Source organism: Muntiacus reevesi, chromosome 9, assembly GCF_963930625.1.
Source record: "Muntiacus reevesi chromosome 9, mMunRee1.1, whole genome shotgun sequence".
NCBI classification, from domain to species: domain Eukaryota; kingdom Metazoa; phylum Chordata; class Mammalia; order Artiodactyla; family Cervidae; genus Muntiacus; species Muntiacus reevesi.
Window position 1 is genome coordinate 708,357 of NC_089257.1, and position 26,544 is coordinate 734,900.

At 42.3% G+C, this 26,544-nt stretch overlaps 1 protein-coding gene across 1 annotated transcript; it reads right to left on the reverse strand.

The window, feature by feature from the left end:
- Positions 1–1,709: 1,709 nt before the first annotated feature.
- Positions 1,710–26,544, reverse strand: LOC136174529 (membrane-spanning 4-domains subfamily A member 5-like). Its single transcript, XM_065944707.1, has 5 exons — positions 26,392–26,544; positions 18,896–19,024; positions 15,918–15,974; positions 14,902–15,054; positions 1,710–1,832 (listed from the first exon to the last, which is right to left on the reverse strand). Exons 1-5 carry the CDS (start codon positions 26,542–26,544, stop codon positions 1,710–1,712), a joined length of 615 nt encoding a protein of 204 aa, XP_065800779.1.

The window sequence follows — 26,544 nt, forward strand, 5'->3', positions numbered from 1 at the left end:
TTTGTGTCTGAGAGAAGTTAGCCACTCTGAGCCTCAGTCTGAGATGTGGGCCAGTCACACCTCTTTCAAGGCGCCAGTGACAAGCAAGCGATGATGGAGGTGAGAGCCCTAACCCTTCCCAGGCAGCTGTCCTCAAAGGGCAGTCTGGGAACCTCCGGGAGTTTCTTGAGACTGTCGTAGGAGGTCTACGACCTCAGAACAATTTTCATCATAATATTAAGACCTTGTTTCCCCTCTGCATGGACTCACAGCAGCATTCTCCACAGGCTGCAGAACATGAGACACTCCTGCAGCGTGAATGCGAAAGCAGCTAAGAGACTCTGGCCGTCTCCCATTAAGAGCGCAGCCGTGGTTTCCACGTTTGCTCTGCATTGCAATTACCTGGTAACCTTCAAAAAATACCGATGTCCGACTCTTACCACATTCTGATTTAATTGGAACGTGGTGGTATGTGGTGCATTGGGATTTTTGAAAGTTCCCCTTGAATGTGCAGTCAAATTTAATGGGGATTTGTTTTTCAATGGATATACAGTTACACAAGATGAGTAAGTTTTAGAGATCTGTTGTCCAGCAGAGTATTTATAGTTAATAATATGGTATTGTGCACTTGAAAATAGGCTAAGAGGATAGACCTCATATTAAGCATTTTCACTAAAAACTAAAACTAAAATCCACAAAAGGGCAGAGGGAACACTTTGGAAGTGATGGGCAGGCTTAGCGACTTGGTTATGGTACAGGCCGTATGCACACATTACATGTGTGCAGTTTTTTGGTGAATAAACTATAACTCAATAAAGCTAAAAATAAAAGAATCTCATGTAACCTAAGAAAAAGGTTTACAAAACTGTATATCAAGGTTACTCTCCACACTAATTCTTATTTTTTAAAATAGAGTTATTTTAGTAAAAATATTACCTGTATTAATCTGTAATGATCAGTCAAATATTTTCTCAGAGTGTCAAGGGGTTCTGAGACCAAGGGTCTAAAAGATGTCAGTGTATTGGCCTGGAGAGTAAGACTTTGGGCTCTGGAGCTGGATTATCTCTTGATACATGACTTTGCCATTCCAAACTTTGTGACCTTGGGAACTTGACTTACCCTCTGTATGCTTCAGCGTCATGGGGTCTGCAAAATGAGTATAATAATAAAACCTGACTTTTAGATTTTGTGTGTGTGTGAGGTTAAATAAGCAATACAGCTGAAACACTTGGCGTGGTGCCTGGAGCATTGTAGTGGCTTCTGCCATTACCTGCCAGTTGCTGCCAGTGGCTGGCATCAGTGCAGACTGTGGGCCTAGCCATTCTTGCAGCCGGCTCGTCTTTCCCTACAGCAGTGGAGCAGGAGCCGCTAGGTGGAGTCTCCTGGAGAAGTCAGCGGGAGGCACCTTCGACCCAGTTCACCCTGGCTCTGGTTCATTTCTCAACCAGCCCCGCCTCGCCATCCTTTTGTTCAGTGAACGGACCACTAACAAAGGCCAACCGCGATGGTGTGATTTGGGGAGAGGAGGAGACGGTCTTGCAAAGAGGCAGGATGTGTTTTATCAGCCAAAAGGTTCCCAGACCCCCCTCCCCTGCCTCCCCCAAGCAACTCCTTTCAGTCACTCCCCTTTGCTTCCAGGAATTACCGTCCTTAAGAGTGTGTGTTCCTGCTGGCTTTTCCTCACAAGCACAATTTGCCTCTCAGTCACATTTTATATCACGCCTTTATTCTCACTGTTCTTTTTCGTCCCGTTCCTCACAGTCACCACACTCGGTGGGTCCCCTCATAATGCAGAAAGACAGGGAAATGAGAAATTCAATGATGCTGAAGGCCATCAACATAACCAAAATTCCCTATAACAGAAGAAAAACATATGAAGGGTTACGGCATTAGCACAGTAATACTCATGTAATAGTAATTTCCGACGCTGATGGGGGCAGCCGTGGTCAGGCCAGAAATGAGACTTCCATGTCTCAAGTGTGTCTAACGCTTAGGAAGCACACTGCTGAAGGGTTATGAGGAAATGTGGGTATTTTAACACGGCAGGCACCGCAGAGCCCCGTATAGAACAGCATTATTGTTTTTCTAGAGGAAGTTATGCAAGAGGTAGTTATGCATCTACTTTCTAAATTATATGATTCCACTTCATAAACATGCAATACAGAGAAATATTTTAAAAGTGGCCTGTTGAAAGAGAAAGAAAGAGGGTTAAGAAACAAAAAAGGAGCAAAAATAGAAAAGGAAAGAAAAAGAGGGGGAAAAAACCTACAGGCTAAGAAAAAGAGGAACATGCAGAAGAAGACGCTTTTTAATGTAACACTAGCAGTAACTTCTTGTGTTCTTTTTGTTACCACTGAAGACCGTTAAAATATTTTGTATTCTGGCCACTAAGCGTGCCCGGAGGGACAGCCACCTGTTGGTAGCCGAGGCGCTGGCGCTTGTTCTGTTGGCGAAGGTCTGTAAAGATTAGTATGGTTGACACTGTCCTACAACTGTCTGTGCCTGCGTGCTTTGACCAGAGGTTGAAAAATTGTCCTCAAGTCACATACAGCAAGCCACTCCAGCATTCTCGCCTGGAGAATCCCATGGACAGTGGAGCCTGGTGGGCTGCGGTCCATGGGGTCGCCAAGAGTCTGACATAACTCAGCACAGTATCTCCTGGTGTACTTACAATTCTCTTATTCTTTAGTGACGGGAGATAGTTTATTTCTTCTTTCTCCTGCTCTTTTCTGCTTTTTGTTTGTTTGGTTTTTGTCTTTTTCTTTGTGTTTACCATTCTGAAAAATGCTGCCATAAACATCCTTGTGCACCTATCCTTATGTGTTGGGCTCAGTGCCGTGGGGACTGCTCCCTGGGTTAAGGCGTGTGCACCTTTCATATAAGTGAATGTCTCCTTCCTTACCAGAATCTTAGGAACATTTCATATTTCTGCTGCTTAAGTACACAGAAGCATCCGTCTCACCGTTTCCTTGTGAGTGATAACTTCTATGACTCTGGTTTCTGCCAGTTGAGTGTATATAAATCCTAGTCCACTGTTAGTTTACTTGGCATTTCCCTGCTGTGAATTCACGCATCCCTCTGGGTGTCTTTGCCTGCTACGTTTGCATGTTTGTTCCTTCCTCATAAACTTTTGTCTATTTTTTCCATTGTGTTCTTGACTTTTTTGTCACTTTTATTTTCTCTTTGTGTATAAAAACATAAAACTTTGCTGTCATCTGCTTTAAAAGTATTCTTCCAGTTCTTTTACCATTGCAGAGTTTTAACGTAAATTTGTTTTCTTTGCCCTTTTTGATTTCTAGATCAGAATCATGCACTTCATCACGCAGTAAGTTCTCTAGTGTCCTTTGCTAGTCAATTCCCCTACCCCCTTCAGAGGAAACCACTCCAGATTTCTAACACAGTTGGTTAAATTTGCCTGTTAATTTTGTGTCTGAATTTGTGCATTGTGCATTGCATTTCAGCCATGTTGCTGCATGCATCAGTATTCCAGTGTTTGAATAGTCACAGTTTGTTGAGCCTCTCTGTTGCCGATAGACATTTGAATTGCTTCAAGTTTTTAATTGCTACGAATAGATTTCCCAAGAACGTTGTTGGGTATTGCTGACATATAAATAGGTCTATGTTTCATTTTGTTAAAAGCTACCAAGTGGTTTTCCAAGGTGGTTGAATTCTAGTTTCTTCTTATTCCGGCCAGCACTCGATTTTGCCAGTTCTTTTAAGTCATTCTGGTGCATGTGCAGTGGTATCTTACTTGTGATTTCAATTTGCATTTTTTAGTAATTAGTAATGTTGAACAGATATATGCTCACTAACTATTGGTATGCCTTTCTTTGTGAGGTGCTTGTGCAAATCTTACTTTTTTTTTTCTTTTGGTCTTTTTATTGTTGATTTTTGGGAATGCTTATATATTCTGGATGTGGATCCTCTATCAGATACATGTATTGAGGAGATTATCTCCCATTCTGTGCCTGGCATTTTCACTTACTTTTTTAAAAAATTGAGATATGTGACATATAACATTGTATAACTGAAGGTGTACAGCATGTTGATATAATACATTTATATATTACAGTATAATTACCGCCATAGTGTTCATCAGTCAACACTTCTATCACGGCATGTAATTATCTTTTCCTTTTTATGATGAGGACATTTACAATCTAATCTCCTAATGACACTGAAGTATGTGATACAGTAGTGTTAATGGTAACACTATGCCACGTGTTAGGTCTTCAAAACTTATTCGTCTTGTAAGTGGAAGTTTAAACCCTTTGACTAAGATCTCCTCAAATCACCCACTGCCCAGCCCCTGGTAACCACCATTCTACTCTGATCCTATAAATCTGGATTTTTAAGATTCCATATATAAGTGATATCATACAATATTTATCTTTCAATATCTGACTTATGTCGCTTACCATACTTTCTTCAAGGTCTATCCATTTTGTTGCAAATGGTGAGATTTCTTTTCTCTAAGTGAATAATGTCCCTGTGTGTGTGTGTGTGTGTGTGTGTGTGTGTGTGTGTGTGTGTGCGTGTGTGTCTCCTGTTTCTTTACCCATTCATCCATCAGCGCACAGTTATTTTGTTCCCATGTCTTGGCAACTGTAAGTCTTGCTGCAGTGAACAAGGGGGGTACACATATCTCAAGTTAGTGTTGCAGCTTGCTTTGGATAAATACCAGAGTAGATTTGCTAGATTGTATTACAGTTCTATTTTTAATTTTTTTAGCAGCCTCCATACTGTTTTCCATAGTGATGGCACTAATTTACTTTTCTACTAACAGTACACAAGGGTTCCCTTTTCTTTACATTCTAGTCAACATTTGTTATTTCTTGCCTTTTTGATAATAACCATTCAGACAGGTATGAGATGATATTTCATTGTGGTTTTGGTTAGTATTTTCCTAATGATTCATGATATTGAGCATCTTTTCTTGTATCTATTGGTCTTTTGTATCCTTCATAAAAATTTTGATCCAGACCTTCTGTCCATTTTTTAATTGCATTTATTTTGCTGTTGATTTGTATGGTTTTTAAATTTTATTTTGGATATTAGACTAAGATATATTACTTGCAAATATTTTCTCTTATTCTATAGGTTGACTTTTTATCTTCTTGATGGTTTCCTTTGCCATGCAGAAGCTTTTTAGGTTGATATTAGTAGTTCCACTTGTTTATTTTTGCTTTTGTCACCTTTGCTTTTGGTGTCAAATTTAAAAAATCATTGCCAAGACCAATGTCAAGGAGCTTACCTCCTATGTTTTCCTCTAGGAGTTTTATGGTTTTAGGGCTCACATTCAAGTCTTTAAACTATTGGAGTTTATTTTTGTGATGGTGTAAAAGATAATGGCCTGCTTTTATTCTTTTGCATGTGACTACCTGGTTTTTCCCAACACCGTTTATTGGAGAGATTGTCGTTTCCTCATTTTATATTCTTGGCTCCTTTGTCATAAACTGATTGATGTATGGGTGTATTTCTGGGCTCTCTATTCTGTTCCACGGATCCATCTTTCTGTTTTTAGGCCAATACTGTACAGTTTTGATGACTGTAGCTTTGTAATATGCTTTGAAATCAGGAAGTGTGATATCCTCTGCTTTTTATTTCTCAAGATCACTTTAGCTATTTGTAGTCTATTGTGGCTCCATATAAATTTTTTTTCCTCTATATTTGTGAAAAATGCCATTGGAGTTTTGGTAGGGATTGCATTGGCTGTTGATTGCTTTGGGTAGTATGCACATTTTAACAATATTAATTCCTTTCATCCATGAGCAGAGGGTATCTTTTCATCTCTTTGTGTCTTCTTTATTTATTAAATATCATATTTTTCAGTATGCCAATCTTTCACTTCCTTGGTTAAATTTATTCCTGTATATTTTATCTTTTTTGATGTAATTTCAAATGGAATTGTTTCATTAATTTTTCTTTCTGATAGTTTGCTATTAGTGCCTAGAATGCACTTGACTTTTGTTTATTGATAAACACTCCACCAAAAATTATTAAAACTAATAAACAAATTCCGTGAAGTTGAAAGATACAAAATAAATAAACAGGCACAAGCTTACTCTATAATTTCTGTGGACTGGCACAGGACATAGGACAGCTGAAACAATCCTAGAAAAGAATAAAGTTGAAGGACTGCCTCTCTGCAGCATTAAGGTGCACCGTGTAGCTACAGGGCTTCCCTGGTGGCTCAGAACGTAAAGAATCTGCCTGCAATGCAGGAGACCTGGTTTGATCCCTGGGTGGGGAAGATCCCTTTGGAAAAGAGTGGCTGCCCACTCCAGTATTCTTGTCTGGAGAATTCCACGGACAGAGAAGGCTGGCAGGCTACAGTCCGTGGAGTTCTAGAGTCAGACAGTCGAACTGAGTGACTAACGCTTTCACTTTTCACTTTGAAGCATTAAAACATACCGAAGTCTAAAGTTCTTCAAACCTTTACCCTCTTCTCTGGTACAGCTAAAGTGTTAGTCGCTCGGTCGTGTCTGACTGTTTGCAACCCCATGACCTGTAGCCCACCAGACTCCTCTGTCCATGGAATTCTCCAGGCAAGAACACTGGAGTGGGTAGCCATCCCCTTTTCCAGGGGATCTTCCCCACCAGGGACTGAACCCAGGTCTCCTGCACTGGAGGCAGATTCTTCACTGTCTGAGCCACCAGGTAAACCTGTAAAACTAAAGCCCGCAGCAGACACAAATAGCAGAAGTACGATTTTCTCCCATTTCTGCTTGTATGTTAATGTTGTCTGGTATTTTAAATGCTTTATTTTAATTCTAGTGTATATTATTATTATTATCACTGCATTATACAAGCAGTGTTCACCTGTGTGTGTCCACATGTTTATTCTATCCTTTGTTCTTTATTTTTGTTGCATCTTATTGTGCTATCATTTTCCTTCTATTTGGGATTCATCTTTTATTATTCCTTTAACGGGGATGTACAGGAGGCAAACTCAATATTTGTATCTCTAAAAATTCTTTATTTCACCTTCATGTAAGATATTTTAATGGATAATGACAGATTATAGGTTAGCAGTTATTTTATTCAGCATATTGAAGATATTGTTCTGTTGTATTCTTTTATTGATGCTTTTGGAAAGTTAGCTGTCCATTCAGTTGCTCCTACTTTTTCCTTTTTGTAATTTTCAGAATCTTTATTTATTTATTAGTTTTAGTTATGATTGCTGAGAATTGAGAAGTGAAAAGAAAACTTGATTTGGAAAAACAGCTCAACAAATAGTTAAAGTGTACCACAGTCTGGTGTGAAAGACTACTGTCTAAATTCAAGATTTTAACATAAGGCTTTTCAGAGCCTTATTATTTTACTCAAGATAAACCCATGGAGGACTGTTTTAATGGTAGTTTTATGTAAATTCATGTTTTCCCAAAATAAGGGTGTCGTCTGTCCCTGCAGCTCTTCTGCTTTGCAAGTCTGCTTCCTCTCCTGTCCCTCAAACCGCCTCGCTGCTGACCCCAGCTGATGCAGCCCTGTTGACAGCCTTTTCTGTTTTCGCCTGTTGAGTCTGAGACTCTGTGCTTAACAAATGCAACAAATTGAGCCTTTAATTGTCATGGATCTTGCTGGCGCTCTTTGAAGGCGCCAGGCCAGACCCCTCCCCATTACGGTCCTGCGACTCATCTGCTCGCTAGTCCCTGGACTCCCGTGGGCTTCCTGACCAGGGTTTGGCCGTCCTTGTTGGCGAGGTAAGTGTAGCACTTTTCATCGAGCAGGGTTTATGTATTTGTCCAGGACGCTGTTCTCCCAGAGTCCTTTTTCAGTATCTCTCCAGATTTGTTCCTGTTTTCCTTTTTCTCGGTGACGTTCCGCCCAAGCTTTGCCACTAGCCTTCCTGTCTGCCCACCTGCCCTCCATCTGTGTCTCTCTGCGTGTGTAAGAGCAGGTCACAGGGCAGGACTCATCTCGGGCTTCGTCGTTCTTATCCAGCCACAGAGACTAAGGAGTAAAAGGCTTCTTTGAGCAATATCCCTTCTAGAAACAACTATCTTGGATTCCTCCTTAAAATATTAGAAGATTTTTTTTAGTTTTATTTATGTATAAGAAGTTTGCTGTGGGAGAGATTCTTTTTGACAAATTCCACCTGTCAGAGGCGGCTGATTCCTTATGTCAGCAGGGAGGGGTGGATTTTCCAAGGCTGTCACTATTCCTCAACCTTCTTACTTCCCGGTTAATCATTGACTGAGTCCTTAGAAATTAATTGTGCTATATTTCAATCAATATTTCAATGGAAATGACTCCCATTCTGAGAACATGGATGATATAATAAATTTGTCAGGTTTTCCCTCTGATATAGACTACGTTCCCTTGACAGCTATTTATCATTCTTTGCCACCTTGGGCAGGAGCTTGGTTATTTCAGAAACTTCATCAGAGAAAGAATACACTTGAGCCTTGTTCGGCAAGACCTTACTAACGCCACCACCACTACCCGCCGCACCTTTCCTGACCTCAAGCTCTACTCGGCCAGCATTTCTCCGGAAGTAAATGGTCCAAGAGACAGCACAGCTCGCAGACGGGGTGCGCGTGCCTCAGAGTTTCCAGGCAAGCTGCTTCCACTCAGGACGATGGAACAGAACCAGCCCCGCCCCGCCCGGCTCAGAGCGACAGACACTGTTGGTGGTGATGTGCTCCTCTTCTTGGCCCTTGCCTCCCCTCTGCGCTAGTTCAGAGTTCTAGCTTATTGGTAGACAGTCCTACACACCTGGGACCACCAGGATAATCTTCTTTGAAAATTATTATTGGCTTATTTCTTCATTCACTAATGCCAACAGTGAGACAACAAGCTCCTAAAAAGACACAAACTACTGAAATTAACCCAGGAAGAGCTAGAACATCTGAATATATCTATAACAAGTAATTATGTAACTTCTAAAAGAAAAGCCCAAGGCCAGGAGACTTTGTTGGTGAATTCTTCCAAATGTTTACTGACCATACCGTTGCTTCACACATTCTCCCCCAAGATATAAGAGCAGAGAATATTTCCCGGCTCATTCTGTAAGGCCAGTTTTAACCAGACACAGAATCAAAGGCATCACCAAAAAAGAACAACTATAGACCAATATCTCTTATAAATACAGATGCAAAAATCTTTTAACGAGATACTAGGAAACTGAATCCAACAACATTTAAAAAGGATTATGCACAATAACCAAGTGGAATTTACCTCAAGAATCTAAGGTTTATTTAGGATAAAAAAATCAATGCAATATACCATATCAATAGATTAAAGGACAAAAACCACATGATCATCTCAATAGGTAAATTTAGAAAAAGCATGTAACTAATTTATCACCCATTATAAAAATATTCAACACAGTAGAAAGAGGAGAGAATGTCCTCAGTCAGAAAAAAGTTCTCAGTCTCACCCTTTCTACTTAAGGGTGAAAGACTAGATGCTTTCTCCCAAAGTGCAGGAGAGAAATAAGGATGTCTGTCTGCTCTTGCAGCTTCACTTCAACATTGTGCTGGATGTTCTAGCCAGGGCAGGTGAACAGAAAAAGAACGAAAAGCATTCGTATTGGAAGAGAAGGAAAGCTATCTGAATTTGCATACGATGACACACCCTCCTGGTAGAAAGTGAAGAACTAAAGAGCCTTTTGATGAAAGTGAAAGAGGAGAGTGAAAAAGTTGGCTTAAAGCTAAACATTCAGAAAGCTTAGATCATGGCATCTGGTCCCATCACTTCATGGCAAATAGATGGGAAACAGTAGAAACAGTGGCTGACTTTACTTTTCTGGGCTCCAAAATCACTGCAGATGGTGACTGCAGCCATGAAATTAAAAGACGCTTACTCCTTGGAAGGAAAGTTATCACCAACCTAGATAGCATATTAAAAAGCAGAGACATTACTTTGCCAACACAGGTCCATCTAGTCAAGGCTATGGTTTTTCCAGTGGTCATGTATGAATGTGAGAGTTGGACTATAAAGAAAACTGAGTGCCGAAGAATTGATGTTTTTGAACTGTGGTATTGGAGAAGACTCTTGAGAGTCCTTTGGACTGCAAGGAGATCCAACCAGTACTTCCTAAAGGAAACCAGTCCTGGGTGTTCATTGGAAGGACTGATGCTGAAGCTGAAACTCCAGTACTTTGACCACCTGATGCAAAGAGCTGACTCATTGGAAAAGACCCTGATGCTGGAAAAGATTGAGGGCATAAGGGGATGACAGAGGATGAGATGGTTGGATGGCATCACCAACTCAATGGACATGGGTCTGGGTGGACTCTGGGAGTTGGTGATAGACAGGGAGGCCTGGCGTGCTGAGGTTCATGGGGTCACAAAGAATCGGACACAACTGAGCGACTGAACTGAAGTGAACTGATGTTCCTGTATATAAAATATCCTAAGGAATCCTCTAAGAAGTATTACAAATAATAAGTCAGAGTGAGAGTAGATAGTCTGCTAATATAAAGATCGACTGTATTTGCTCACAGTGGCAATGAATATTGCAAAGATAGAATTCAGAAGGCAGTTCCACTTGTGCATGTGTGTGTGCTAATCACTCCAGTCGTGTCCGGCTCTTTGTGACCCGTGGGCCGTGACCTGCCAGGCTCCTCTGCCCATGGAATTCTCCAGGCAAGAGTATGAGAGTGGGTTGCCATGCCGTCCTCCAGGGGACCTTCCTGACCCAGAGGTTGAACTCATGTCTTTAAGTCTCCTGCATTGGCAGGTAGGCTCTTTTCCACTTGTGCCACCTGGGAAACCCTAATTTTGTAATAGCATAAAAAAAGAATAAGATAGGAATAAATTTAACAAAAGAAGTGCAGGCTTGTATACTGAAAACTGTAAGACATTGACAAAGAAATTAAAGAACTAATCAAATGAAGAGGTTCATGGATCAAACAACTTTGAATATTAAGATGTCAATACTGGCCTACAGATTCAATGTAGTACCTATAAAAATTCCAATTGACTTTTCTTTTCCCCAAAATTGACTGGATGAGCCTAAATTCGTATGGAAATGCAGAGGCCCACAGCATCTAGAACAATTCAGAAAAAGAAAAACAAGCTTGAGAATTTGCACTTCCCCTTTTTAGAGCTCATTACAAAACTGCCAAAATCAAGATGCAGTGGTCTTCTGTTGGTGAGAATGTAAATTGTTGCATCCACTATGGAAAACAGTATGAACGTTCCTTAAGAAACTAAAACCAGAGTTACCATATGATCCAGGGATCCCAGTCCTGGGCGTATTAACCAATAAAACTGAAGTTCAGAAATGCACCCCAGTGTTCACTGCAGCACTGTTTGCAATAGGCAAGACACAGAAGTAATTTAAATGTCCATAAGCAGATGAATGGATAAAGATGTTTTATACATGTATATAAGGGCGTGCATGCTCAGCTGTGCCTGACTCTTCGGGATCCCATGGACTGTAACACTCCAGGCTTCTGTTCATGGGAATTTTCAGGCAGGAATAATGGAGCGGGTTGCTATTTCCTCCTCCAGAGACCAAACCCACATCTCTGCCAGTGCAGGAGATGTGGGAAACGTGGGTTTGACTCCTGGGTCAGGAAGATCCCTGGAGAAGGAAATAACAACCCACTTCAGTATTCTTGCCTGGGAAATCACATGGACAGAGGAGCCTGGCAGACTACAGCCCATGGGATCACAGAAGAGCTGAATATGACTTGGTGATGAAGCAACAATGATATATATATATATGTGTGTATATATATATATTCAAAATCCTAAAAAATGATGCTCTTAAAGTGTTGCATTCAATATGCCAGCAAATTTGGAAAACTCAGCAGTTGTCAAAGGACTGGAAAAGGTCAGTTTTCATTCCAATCCCAAAGAATGTTCAAACAGCCACACAATTGCGCTCATTTCACATACTAGCAAGGTAGAGTTCAAAATCCTTCATGCTCGGCTTCAACGGTGTGTGAACCGAGAACTTCCATGTGTACATTAGAAAAGGCAGAGAACCAGAGGTCAAAGTGCCAGCATCTGTTGAATCATAGAAAAAGCAAGGGAATTACAGCAAGACATCTACTTCTGCTTCCCTGACAAGTGTGGGGAGAGAGCAAATTAGCCAAGAAGACTCTCTCACCCCACGATTTGTAAATACTAGTTATGTAGCAGCTGAGACCACTGACAGTCCGGCCCACGCGAGCCACGAGGGGCCCGCTTGGCCGCGCGCTGCCTCGTGCTGTAGGGACGCGCGGGCCCCAGCTGCAAGGCAGCAGCGCGGCTGTGTCCGCCGGTCAGCCACGAGAGGAGGGCTGCAGCGGCTGCCAGGAGAGAGGCTGCGTTGTGGCTGTCGTGCCAGCCAGGAGAGAATAGACGTGCCTGCAGTTCCTGTGGCCCCTGGCGTCTTCTTCCAGCCTCTTAGCTCATGCTTTGCCTACCCCGGGCTCAGCCAACAGTGCGGACAGCATGAACATCAAGGCTGTTGGTGTCACGAACAGGATCAGCAGTGCAGCTATACTAAAGCCTGTGACTGTGTGGCATAGCAAACGAGAAAATTCTTAAAGAGATGGGACTGTCAGACCACCTTACCTGCCTCCTGAGAAACCTATATGCAGGTCAAGAAACAACAGTTAGAACCAGACATAGAACAACGGACTGGTTCAAAATCAGGAAAGGAGTTCATCAAGGCTGTATATTGTCACCCTGTTTATTTAACGTACTTGCATGAGAAATGCTGGGCTGATGAATCCTAAGCTGGAATCAAGATTGCCGGGAGAAATATCAACAACCTCAGATATGCAGATGATATCATCTTAATGGCAGAAAGCAAAGAGGAACTAACGAACCTCTTGATGAAGGTGAAAAAATAAAGTGAAAAAGCTGGCTTAAAACTCAACATTCATAAAATGAAGATCATGGCATCTGGCCCCAGCACTTCATGGCAAATAAATGGGCAAAAAATGGAAACAGTGGCAGATTTTATTTTCTCTGGCTCCAAAATCACTGTGGACAGTGACTGTAGCCATGAAATTAGAAGATGCTTGCTTCTTGGAAGAAGAGCTATGACAAACCTAGACAGCATATTAAAAGCAGAGACATGACTTTGCAGACAAGGTCCATATAGTCAAAGCTCTGGTTTTCCTAGTAGTCATGTACAAATGTGAGAGTTAGACCATAAGGAAGGCTGAGCACCGAAGAATCGATGCTTCTGAACTGTGATGTTGGAGAAGACTCTTGAGAGTCCCTTGGACTGCAAGGAGATCCAACCAGTCCATCCTAAAGGAGATCAGTCCTGGGTGTTCATTGGAAGGACTGATGCTGAAGCTGAAACTCCAATACTTTGGCCACCTGATGCGAAGAGCCGACTGCTTGGGAAAACAGCATGTCTTGACTAAACAGTGCTGCTATGAGCATTGTGGTGGATGTATCTTTCTGAACCATAGTTCTTTACAGATAAATGCCTAGAGTGGGGTTGCTGCATCACATGGAAACTCTACTTTTAGTTCTTGAGGAGCCGCCACACTGTTTTCCATAGTTGTTGGTGTTTAGTCTGTAAGTTGTGTCTCTTATGCAACTCCATGGGTTGTAGCCCCTCAGGCTCCTCCGTCCATGGGATTTCCCAGGCAAGAATACTGGAGTGGGCTGCCATTTCCTTCTCCAGGGGATCTTCGCGACACAGGGATCAAACCTGCGTCTCTTGTGTCTCCTGCTTTGGAGGCGGATTCTTTACCTTTGAGCCACCAGGTTTTCCACAGTGGCTACACCAGTTTACATTCCCGCCAACAGTGCAGGAGCCACCCAGTTTATTTTACCCAAAGGTTCACGTCCTGGTTGGGGTGGAGGGTGGGAGGAGGTTGTCAGGGGATCGGGTATAGGACCACAGTTTCTCAAGGAGATTTCTTTCTTTCTTCACTTGGTTCAGTAAGTTCTCTCTGCTGTTATGGGGCAGTGGATTTTGTATGTCTTTTTGCCCTTACCGGAAGAGTACAGTAATCTATGAAGGACCCAGATCCTTAATCTCAATGTGGAGATCCTTTCTGAGTTCTCCTACTGGGAGTGGACTCTGAGCTGTGGCCTCTTTCTCCTGCCCTACGCTCAGGCTGGGAACCAGATTCCATCTAGACAACATTCGCAAATGGCCTTGAGGAGAAGCCGCCGTGTTGGTCTTTGGCATCTCACTGATAGATTTTTAGATTGGGCTTTTGTGTAAAAATTGATCTAGGAACTCCAGTTCACTCTTCAGCTCTTCCGTGTTTTTGAAGTGGTGTTTTTTTGTTTTGTTTTTTTTTAACGGAGCATTTTTCTTTGTTTTCAGAGGAGGCTTGATTCAAATAGCTCAGTTAACAATGACCAGAACCAGTCTCTCTATTTTCTTCTCTTTTGCCTTGCTTTCTATGGCCCTCGTACATACAGACACTCAATGTTTCTTAGAGTGAGCCATATGAAATATTTCACTTTTATTAGGATCTCCCTTTTCCAGCTTTCTCAGCAATTTTGTGGTCTCACTATTTTTTTCTCCATGTAGATTCATATTTTTTTACATTTTTTTACACTAACTTCAGTGGTATTTTGGAAAGAGCAGAAATAAACGCCTGTTTTCTATCTACCATGTTTTATCAAAAGTCCAATCTAAGTATTAAAACCAATACCATAAAAATATTCCATATGTGACTATACATACATCTAGGACTGAGCTATTACCATATTGCTATACGTACACTTTTAATGTATCGCTTTATCTTTTGGATTATATTTGCTGGGCATGTTTCATCTCCTTATCTGTGAACTCCTAAAGGTGGGGGTTATAATGTGTTCGTTTCTCCATTTTACAGTGCCTGACGTAACGGTCTATCAGATACTGTGATTTCGGTAAGATGTTTGTGAATAAAAAACAATACCCATGTCTGCAGTGTTTTTTAGCTGATGCTAATGGGGTGCTAATAAATCTTCCTGAGTAAACCCACTTCTCCTCGCCCTGAAAGTGCGGCAGACTCACAATGAAGAGGGTGGTAACCGCGTGGCACTCGCTAACTTCTCCAGCATAGCCGCAGAAGAAGTCTTGATCTATAAGGTAGCCAATGACGAGGAGGACGATGCCAGCGGCCGCTGCCACAGCGCTCAGCACGTTCATTACTCGGCTCAGCGTCACCTGAAAGAGAGTGAGACGGGGAACAGCCGGGCGCAGCAGGGACAGAGCCCCGGGCGGCAGAGCAGGGAGTTATCACGGCCTTGAGATGCCCCAGGGCGGCCCGCAACCTCAGGCGCCTTCACCCGACCTCTGCGGGCTTCAGGTCCTCGTCCACAGAAAGGAGGGGTCCGGTGAACTGGCCATAGCCCTTCCATCCCCCCAGAGCGGTACCTAAGTTGCCCCCATTTAATTGCGGGAAGCAGCACGTGACAAAGAGGGGTTCACAGTTAGGGGGCAGCCACGGTACCTCGCCTTTTCATGCTCTGGTAAAAGTCATGGCCTACTGACATTCTCGTTTTATGATATTTTAATGAAACCTTGTATTTCTTTGCAATTTTTATTTCCTTCTAAAACTACAAGCCCACAGGTGACATCCTTTGCTGAAAATAATTTATTGGCCTATGAATTAATATCTCATGTCCTTGCTTCTTTGGGAAAAGTAAAAATACTCTACTTGATAACTTACTTGTAAATTAAAAGTTTGCGTTCATTAACACTGTATTATTTATTTTGAGATTCTGCTTACAAGCTTGAATTACAGAAAATGGGTGAGGAAGTTGCCGGAACACTGAAACCCCATATGACTGAGTAACGTGGGCAAGTCATTTATTAAGCCTCAGTGTCTAAGAATTTAGCTAGATGCCGTAGACATGGCACTAGTGTTTTATGATTCTGTGAAAAAAGAAGTAAGCATCACTGATTGGTGTCAGTACTTGGCACTTTGTGGAATTATAGTGGCTTAATGATTTTCCAGATTCGTTTTCAAGGCTGGAACGAGTTATTTCAAAGTTAAAATTCTTTAGAAAAGGGGATATATAACTCACCAGGGTTTCTGTGGTTTTTCTTTCCAGTGCCACTAGAAAGGCTCCAGAATTAACAAACTGTTAAAAAGAATACGTATCTTAGTGACGGACACATTGAACTGATTTAAAGAATTCTTGTGGCTAACAGACGCTATCCATCTCTTTTGCATCCCTCCTTCCTAGTTCACACAGTCCCCAAGGCAGTGAGAAGGGCCGGTGCCATCAGTGGTTGTCCCCAGTGTATAGTGGGTGAAATCCGGGACTAGAAATTCTGCTTTGGTCCTACCTACTTGAACATGAGAAATTTTTTAACCTTACTGGGCTTTTGTTTTCTCATCTGTCTTCCTTTCATAGCTATTGTGGACTCAGCTCTGATACCACGAGAGACTGGTGTCAAATCAGTTTACAGCCAATGAGATTGGATTCCACCATTCTTACAAGAAACCTCCTTCATAACCGTTTGCAGTTCGATGTGTTCTCTTGGATGAGAACATAGATGCAGTTACAGCTACTATGCTGGAAATTCTGGGAAAATCCTGGTAATTTCCATGCAGGTGAGTCATGTTATGTATTGTTATTGTCTGGTGGAAACTTCCAATCTGATCACAACATATCCATTTTAAGATCCAATCTGATCACAACATATCCATTTTAAGATCCAATCTGATCACAACATATTCATTTTAAGATCCAATCTGATCACAACATTTCTGTTTTAAACTTTCTAGTCACGTGGGCTGGAGCTTCTTCAGCTCCGTCCCTCCACTCTCTGGGCTGGACTCGGCTCTCAGAGGAGGAGACGTCCTCCTGTGCCTTAAGCCTTTGCTCGTGATTCCCCCTTGGTATGCAGCAAGGTAGCGCTGCCCCTTAACACCCGACCACCCCCCACTCCTTTCCTTCCCACCAAGTTAACCACTCATCCTTCAACAGTCAGTCAAGCTGCAGATGTCTCTGGAGAACCTGCCCTCTGTTCTGCAGAGTCAGCTTCTGTGTCCTTTATCATCAAGCATCACACCAGATGATAATTGTCCAACACTCTACTCAGCTGCCTGCCAAGGTGGGAGACGCAGGAGACCCAGGTTCGATCCCTGGGTGGGGACGATCCCCTGGAGAAGGAAATGGCAGCCCCACTCCAGTGTTCTTGCCTGGAGACTCCCAGGGACAGAGGAGCCTGGCGGGCCACAGTCCACGGGGTCGCAGAGAGTGGGACACGACCGAGTGACTGACACTCACTACTCAGCTGAGACCTTGAGAGCAGGGACTGCCTTTTTCAGAATCCCCACATGCTGCTGATTTTCTGATGCTAGAATAGGTGCTAAAATAATGCTTATTGAATGTGATTAAATGCTTCTGTGCAGCTCAAAGGTACATCTGAGAAGTCCTAGCTGCTTCTCCACTTCTCTAAAGAGTAAATTGATCTTTCATCTCTGCCTATTTAAGCACTTTCTGTGCCTCTGTGATATCATTTATCAACTACTTTGAAACGACCCGTTTGCATGTTTTCTTTCTTGCTAGATGTGAGAGCCCTTTGAAGGGAGGGCTCATGCATTATTCTTTTTCTTTACCCCCCTCCCCCACCCAGTTTTATTGAGATATAGTTGAATTATAGCACTGTATAAGTTTAGAGTATACAACTTAATGATTTGACTTATATGTATCATGAAAAGATTACCCCAATAAGTTTAGTTAACATCCACTCATAATCTCGTATAAGTATCAAATAAAGGAAGAGAGAAAGCAAAAAAGAAAAAATTTCCTTGTGATGAGAACTCTTAGGATCTACTCTCTTAAAATTTTCCCCGTGAATCATATGCCAGTGTTAACTACAGTCATAATGCTGTGCGTTGCATTTCTAGCGTTTATCAGTCTCATACTGGAAGTGTGTGCCTTTAGAGCAGATTCATTCAGCTCCCTGCTCACCTCTGCCCATCCCTTGATCTCCTTCCTGGAGTCCACATATAAGTAGGACCATCTGGTGCTTGTCTTTCTCTGTCTGACATTTCAATTGGCACAATGCCCTCAGCGTTCATTCGTGTTGTCACAGGTGGCAAAATATCCTCATTTTCTGATGAACAGACTGAGTGATGTTTCGCTGCGTGTGGAATGCCACAGCTTCTTCATTTGTCCGTTGATGGACGTTTAGGTTGTACCCGTGACTTGCCTGTTGTAATCACTGCTGCTATGAACATAGAAGTTCAGATGTGCTTTTGACCAAGTGCTTTTGTTTCCTTTGGGTATATTCCTAGAGGTGGAATTTCAGGGTCATAAATCTATTTTTAATAATTTTTTGTGAAACCTCTATGCTGTTTTCCATGTGAAAGTGAAGTCGCTCAGTCATGTCCAACTTTGTGTGACCCCATGGACTGTAGCCCCCCAGGCTCCCCCATCCATGGGATTTCCCAGGCAAGAATACTGGAGTGGGTTGCCATTTCCTTCTCCAGGGGATCTTTCCGACCCAGGGATCAAAGCTGGGTCTCCCACATTGCAGGCAGACGCTTTACCGTCTGAGCCACGAGGGAATCAGTGCTGTTTTCCATAGTGAGGGCCCATATATCAGTAATCTTGGGATCCTAATTGCCTTCCTCTATGTATCTGATGTGTGCTGTGTTCAGTCATGCCCGACGCTCTGCCACCTCATGGACTGTAGCCCACCAGGCTCCTCTGTCCATGGGATTTTCTGGGCAAGAGTACTGAAATGGGTTGCCGTTTCCTACTCCAGGGGTCTTCCATATCTGACTTACAACAGTAATTCATTTTGAATGGATGAATGGACGAATAAAGTCAACACCCAAGCAAATATTCCCAGAGGAACCTCAAGACCCAATGATGGAATATAAGTAACTGATGAATTAATGGAGAAATAATTTCAACAGAGTTGAATTTTATTTTAATTTTTCAAACCATATCATACAACTCAGTGTAGCTCATTTCATTACTAAGAATTCCTTAATACCCCTGTTGGCATGACTTCAGATTGAATTTGACTGACTTATACTCACCAAAATGGAGCTCCAGAATGGATATCCTGAAATAAATATAAAGGGAAACCTTGGGTATGGATCTTCCAAGGTGAAAAGGAGAACAATTCCAAAAGAAAAGTTCATCACCCCAAACAGGATCTGGACAGCCTGCAAATAGAGGAGAACATCCTGGTGAGAAGAAATCAGAGAGGTGGGTTTCCTGTCTGAAAATTTAGAAGATCTCCTTCTGCTTAAAAGCATTTGGCAATCACCCCCGTTTATAAGTAAGGCAAGTAGATGCTTCTTTATGATGACAGTAGAAGCTTCTACAGATATTTTCTTGATCCCTCTGTCTAATGATTGATGAGAGGTAAAATGATCTAATTCACTGCTCCTGAAAATGTAGTCCATGGATTGGTAACATTAGGATCACCTGGGAATTAGAAATATAGACTCTCAGGTCATATCCTGTACTTACTAAAAAGACTCTCCAGGTGAGACTGAGAAGTCTGTGTCTTAAACTCTCCAAGCATCAGGGAAATGCAAAGAAAGACCACAAATAGATATCACTTCACACCTATTAGGATGGCGGTTATAAAAAAGACAAGGAAACAAATGCTAGAGAGGATATTGAGAGAAGGGAACCCTTGTACACTTTTGGTGGGAATGTATCACTACGGCAGACAGTATGGAGATTTCTCAAAAAGTGAAAAATAGTACTGCTGTGTGGTCCGGAAATTCCACTTGTGGGTATATCTCCAGAGGAAATGCAGTCACTATCTCGAAGAGCTATCTACACTCTCGAGTTAATTGCAACATTATTCACAATAGGCAAGACAGAGAGACAGCCTAAAGGTTCATCAGCAGATGGGTGGATAAAGACACACACACACACACACACACACACACGCACAGGAGTATTATTCAACCACAAAAGGAAATTCTGCTGTTTACAACAACGTGGATGGATCTTGTGGGCATTAGGCTAAGTGAAGTAAGTCAAAAGAAAAGGCAAATACCATATTATGTCCTTTATAAGCTGAATCTAAAAACTTCAAACTCAGGACTTCCCTGGTGGCGCCATGGTAAAGAATCCACCTGCCAATGAAGCAGACGCGGGTTCGATCCCAGGTCCGGGAAGATCCCACATGCCAAGGGTGACCTAAGCCCATGCGCTACAACTATTGATCCTGAGCCGGGAAGCCATAGCTTCTGAACCCTGCTCATCGACTGCAGAGCGGCCCCTGCTCGCCGACTGCAGAGCGGCCCCTGCTCACTGCAGCCGGAGAAAAGCCCGCACAGCAGTGAAGACCCAGCGCAGCCAAAAATAAATGAAATTATTTTAAAAAAGAAACATCAAACTCACAGGAACGGAGAGTAGGATAGTGATTGCCAAGGGCTGGGGGGCAGGGGAAGTGGGGAGATGTTTGTCAAAGGGAACAAATGTTTGGTTTTAAGTTCCGGGATCGAGGGTCCAGCATAGTCACGGTGGTTAGCAAGACAGCATTGTGGACTTAAAACTTGCCAGGAGAGCAAGCTTTAATGTTCTCAGCAGGACGCCCGCAATAAAAACAACAATTGTGTGAGGCGAAGCAGTGATAACCAACCTTGCTGTATAAACATTTTGCAATATGTATGTGTATCAAATCATCACATCGTACACCTTAAATTTACACAATGTTATATGTCAATTATGTCTCAGTAAACCTGGGGGAGAAACCTCAAAGTCTTTGTCATATAAGTGGTAGAGTTTGAAAAACACTAAATTCCAGATCACCATAGCACAGGGAGCTTAGCTGCTCTGTGATGACCTCCGTGAGTGGAAAAGGAGGAAGACTTGAGAGGGAGGGGATAAATGTGCACATATGGCGGATTCATGATGCTCTGCTGCACGGCAGAAATTAACACGTCATTGTGAAGCAATTGTGCACGCGTGCTCAGTCGCTCAGTTGTGTCCGACTATTTGTGACCCTATGGACTGTAGCCCACTAGGTTCCTCTGTCCATGGGATTTTCCAGGCAAGAATACTGGGGTAAAATGCCATTTCCTGCTCCAGGAGGTCCACCCCGCACCCCATGTCTCCTGCATTGGCAGGCAGATTCTTTACCACTGAGTCACCTGGGAAGCTAATTATACTCCAATAAAAAAATAATAAATCACCATACCAGCCTGGCCTCAAGTAGTGGACAGCCAGAAAAACCCTTCTGCTGATGACCAGTCCTCTGAGCCTGTGGCGGTACCGTCATCTCCCGGGGCCCAGAGCACCCCCTATCTTTTCTACATTTCTCTGTTTTTTCTCTCCGCACCACGTTTGTGATGCCCTACAACACCAAGTAGTGTTTTGGTTGGTGAGAATGATGCAATGGTTAGAAGGTATACAGTGTATGAGTCTGCGTCTTCTGTCTTCATTTTCCCAGTCCACCTTCTAAACATTAAGCTCCTTACTTCCATAGCAACTACTGTTTGAAAAGGTACGTTGTACATGGTGCCATCCTCACCTCCAGACTCACGTGTTTGGCTCTCGTCAAACACCAGCACGGGAGTGTCCCACTACCACCTTGCATTCCATGTGCCAGAACCAAGTTCCCTTTTCTCCCTTTAAAGCTCTCTTCTTTCTACCCTCTCTTTCTTTGCTGTTAGCATCGTCTTTTTCTGAGGCTTAGTCTTAAGGCCATCTTCTGCTCTTTGAATGTCCCTTGACCCCCTGCATTCAGAAAGTAACCAAGCTTTCCTCTTCCCTCTGTCCTCAAAGGTTTTGCTCTTTCCTTTTCTTCTGTCTTCTGGGGCACCTGTTTCACACGCCCTGAGTCCCTCCCGTGTGTGTGCCTATGTGCGCATATCCTCGGCCTTTCTCCATCTGCAGTTGGGAAGTTTATCCCCTTCTCCCTTCCTTCCTTGCCGTGAGGTCTTCCAGCAGACACACCTCCTCTTCTGCTTAAGGCCTAAATGTTCCCGGGCGGTTACTGCTCCTGCCGTGAGAAAGCTTGATACTTGGGGAGCAAGTTCAGCTCAGTGGCTGCTACCATCCGCCTAAACTATTAAAATTGTTTTCTCACTGGTCTTTCTGCACCAGCATCCATTTTCCTTGTTTAACAGTGTAAAAGAGAAGCCCAATCCCATTACTTTTTTTCAGTATTATTTGAAACATAGTGGTCATCAAATTCATTCACAGAAGTGTTGAAAATGTTCTCCGGCCTCCACCCCCTCAATGGGTCAGGAAGATCCCCTGGAGAAGGAAATGGCACTCCAGTATTCTTGCCTGGAGAATCCCATGGACGGAGGAGCCTGGTAGGCTACAGTCCACAGGGTTGCAAAGAGTCGGACACGACTGAGCGACTTCACTCACTCACTCAGTTCTAGAACAAGGTCTGGAGACTCGGTATATATTTTATAAAGCTCCTTAGGTTATTTTATTGATTTTATAGACTGGAAAATATTAATACTTATCTATGTTATAAAATCTGAGTAAGGATGGTTTATAGGGTTCCTGGAAATTAGGTCTCCAAATTACTTTCCTGGTTACTTCTCCTCACCACTTAGTATTTTTTTAACATCATGGTAAAGTGTACATATAAAATTTATCATTCTTACCATTTTATTTAGAATAGTAAGCTTTATTTTTAAAAGTAGTTTTAGAATCACAGAAAAATTGAGTAGAAAATGCAGAGTTTCCATATATCACCCTATCCCCTTCCTTCACCTCCTACCCAAATATCAACATCTCCCACCAGACGGTGCTTTTGTTAAAACTGATGAACCAGCATCGACACATGACTGTCAACCAGAGATCATAGTTTACACTGGGCATCACTCTTTGTGTTGTGTTCCAGGGCTTTGGGGAAATGTATAATGTCACATATTCACCCTTATGCTATTGTACAAAATAGCTTTTCCTGCCCTAAGAATCCTCCGTTCTCCACCTCCTCATCCTCCCTCCCCTCCTCGTTCCCTGGCACCACTGATGGTTTTGTCTCTGGAGTTTTGCTTTTCCAGAGCTTCGTACGGTTGGCATCACGTGATAGTAGGTGGCCTCTGCAAGCCGGCCGCCTTGGCTCAGCAGTGCGTGCTCTAGGTCCTCCTTGTCCCTCGTGGCCTGAGGCTTGTTGCTGCGTGCTGCTGAGTAATATTCCGCTGTGTGGATGTACCACGCTTTACTTATCCATCCTGGTTGTTTCTTAGCTTGTCCTCCTCTCATCCTCTCACATCCTTTAAGCCTAGCTTTTTTCTCCCAGCTCTCCCTTGCCATTCATGAGAGCTGTGCCACCAGGAACTTTTGTCCACTGTGCTTTCTCCATCTAGAATATTCTACCTCCCTCCTCTCTGCTTTCTAAAATTGCATCACTTCTTCTGTGTTCAGATTTGCCGTGATGTTGTCTCATCCCCTTAGCTGGAAGTGACTGTTTCCCCTCTGGGTTCTCCTGCCTCACACCAATACCATTTATGACTTTTAGTAAATGCTACATTGAAATGTAGCTATTAACATTTTCATTCTATTAGTTTTAAATTATTTATTTTCTCTCCTCAGTGAAAGAAACAAGATTGTGTTTGTTTTTATAGGCCCTATAATGTTAACCATAGTTTCTTGCATGTAGTTTAATAACATGTATTTCAAAAATAATTTTCATTCTTCAGCAGAACTTTGGGTGTCATTATATCTGAATAGATGTTAATGCAGTTTAGACTGATGGCCCCATTCCTCATGTCAGTGGACCATATTTATGTACTAATCTCTTTATTTTTCCTGAAAAAAATATTGATTTATTTCTATTTTCTGTTCTTAGAGGTTTGGGTATTGAAAGGATATTTTCTAAGATTTGGGCAATATTATAGCTTCAAATGGCTTCCCTAGTGGTTCAGACAGTAAAGAATCTGCCTGCAGTGCAGGAGACCTAGGTTAAATCCCTAGATAGGGAAGATCTCCTGAAGCAGGGAATGGCCACTCCAGTATTCTTTCCCAGAGAATTCCATGGACAGAGGAGCCTGGTGGGCTATAGTCTACGGAGTCACAAAGAGTTGGACACTACTGAGCTACTAACATCTTCACTTTCATAGCCTCAAACATACCTGAATCCCCACATTGTCTGAAAAGAAGATTGCTAAATAATCGATAATTAATGTTGATGAAGTGGATAGATGAAGATTTACAGTATTAAGGAGATTTTCTGCAAAAAGTTTCCACATACACAAATACCATATCATTGTTGTCAAACTGAATTTTGATTTTTCATTGGGAAAATATGAAACTGCAGAACTGAACAACCTGAGGTATAGAATTCAGCCTGTTGACTTCTATTCAATTTTCTCTTTCCTTTCTTTTTTCTGAACTTGAATGGAAAAAAATCGTACAGGTAGTCAGTTTGGGGATTTTTACTATGTGACTTTTAAGAGTTCAGGGATCTTGGCTTATTCATTTAATGTTTTCCTTTCCATAGCATCTTACACATGATTGATATAGAAGTGATATATATCTCCTGAATTTAACGAACATAAACTTTGGAACTGACTCCTACCTTGAAACATGGTGTCACCAACCATAAAGAAAACAAAAGGACAATGTAAAGAATGGGAGAAAATATTTGCAAATGATGCAGCTAACAAAGGCTTAATTTTCAAAGCATACAAATAGCTCATACAACTCAACAACAAAAAAAACAGCCCAATAAACAAATGTATAGAATATGAATAGGTATTTCTCCAATGAAGACATACAGATGGTCAACAGGCACGTGAAAAGATGCTCAACATTACTAATTATTAAGAAATGAAAAGCTACAAGGAGGTACCACCTTACACTGGTCACAATGACCATCATTAAAAATATATGCAAAAATAAATGCTGGAGAGGCTGTGGATAAAAGGAAACCATCCTACACTGTTGATGGGAGTGGAAAACTGGAGGTTCCTTTAAAAACTAAAAACGGTATTGTCATATGATCCAGAAATCCCCTTCTTGAGCATATATCCATGCAAAATTATAATTAAAAAGGATACATACACTGCAGTCTTCATGAAAAGTGAAAGTCGCTCAGTCGTGTCCGACTCTGCAACCCAGTGGACTATACACTCCACGGGATTCTCCAGGCCAGAAGACTGGAGTGGGTAGCCATTCCCTCCTCCAGGGGATCTTCCCAACCCAGGGATTGAACCCAGGTCTCCCACATTGCAGGCGGATTCTTTACCAGCTGAGCCACCTGGGAAGCCCAAAAATACTGGAATGAGTAGCCCATTTTCTAGTATCCCTTTTCTAGTGGATCTTCCCAACCCAGGAATCGAACTATAGTCTCCTGCATCGCATGCAGATTCTTTACTAGCTGAGATATGAGGGAAGCCCTTGCAATGATCATAGCAGCACTGTTTTCAGTAGGCAAGACATAGAAGCAAGCTAAATGTTTTATCAAGAGATAAATAGAGAAGATATAGGTCTTCCCTTGTAGCTCAGTTGGTAAAGAATTTGCCTGCAGTGCAGGAGACCCGGGTTCAATCCCTGGGTCAGTAAGATCCCCTGGAGAAGGAAATGGCGACCCACTCCAGTATTCTTGCCTGGAGAATCCCATGGACAGAGGAGCCTGGCAGGCTACAGTCCTTGGGCTCTCAAGAGTCAAACATGACTGAGTGACTAAAGCACCGCCACCATGGTTTATATTACTTAGCTATAAATGGAATGAAATAATCTCATTTGCAGCAACACTGATGGGCCTAGAGCTTATCACTAAGAGAAGTAAGTCAGAAAGAGACAAATACCTTATGATATCATTTAGATGTGGAATCTAAAATATGACATAAACAAACTTATCGATGAAACAGAAACAGACTCAGAGACCCAGAAAACAGACTTTGGTTTCCAGAGGGGAGGGGAGGTGGGGGACAGGGTTGGATTGGGGCTTCAGGGTTTGCAGGTGCGAGCTGTTATATCTAGTGTGAATAGACAACAAGGTCCTACTCTACAGCGTAGGAAACCATATTCAGTACCCTGCGATAAATCATAATAGAAAAGAATGTATGTATAGCTGAATCACTTTGCTGCACAGCAGAAAGTAACACAACTTTGTAAATAAAGTACACTTCAGTAAAATAAATTTAATCAGCATCATTCTACCATATATATGTATATATATACATATATATATATATTTTTTTTCCCCTTCTCTTCTTACCCACTGTCTTAGTTCAGGCTTCTTTAACAAAGTACCATAGACTGAGTGGCTTACAAACAGCAGAAATTTATTTCTCATAGTTCTGAAGACCCAAAGTCTGAGGTCAGATTTCCAGCATGGTTGGGTTCTGAAGGAGGTTCTCTGCCAGGTCGCAGAGGGCTGTTGTTGAAAGAAAGCTAGCTAGCTTTCTGGCCTCCTCACAAGGGCTCTAATCCCCTATTCATGCAGGCTCCACCATCATAACTAATGACCTCCCGAAAACCCCATGTCCAAATACCGTCACATTACGATTAGGATTTCAAATACAAATTTGGGGGCTAACAAACATTAAGCCTCTAACATACCCTCTGTAGAATTTACATGGGGGAAAATCTTACTCACCCCTAAGATTTTCATTCTTGTAGCAAGGAATTTTGGAAAGGGCATGCTAGAGTCATAGGTTGTGCCTGTAACGTGCCCTGACTGAAATTCGGGCGTAGTGATGTCTGGAGGAAACACTAGAAACACAGGGCTGTGTGCAGCTCCTGAATCCAT

What these genes read in the sequence shown, in the direction of transcription:
- LOC136174529 (XM_065944707.1), bottom strand. Translation starts at nt 26,544, where the DNA reads ATGGATTCAGGAGCTGCACACAGCCCTGTGTTTCTAGTGTTTCCTCCA. An exon ending in CATTCTGGAGCTCCATTTTG is followed by an intron (nt 15,975 to 18,895) that starts GTGAGTATAAGT and finishes TCTTTTTAACAG; the next exon opens with TTTGTTAATTCTGGAGCCTT. An exon ending in GAAAAACCACAGAAACCCTG is followed by an intron (nt 15,055 to 15,917) that starts GTGAGTTATATA and finishes ACTCTCTTTCAG; the next exon opens with GTGACGCTGAGCCGAGTAAT.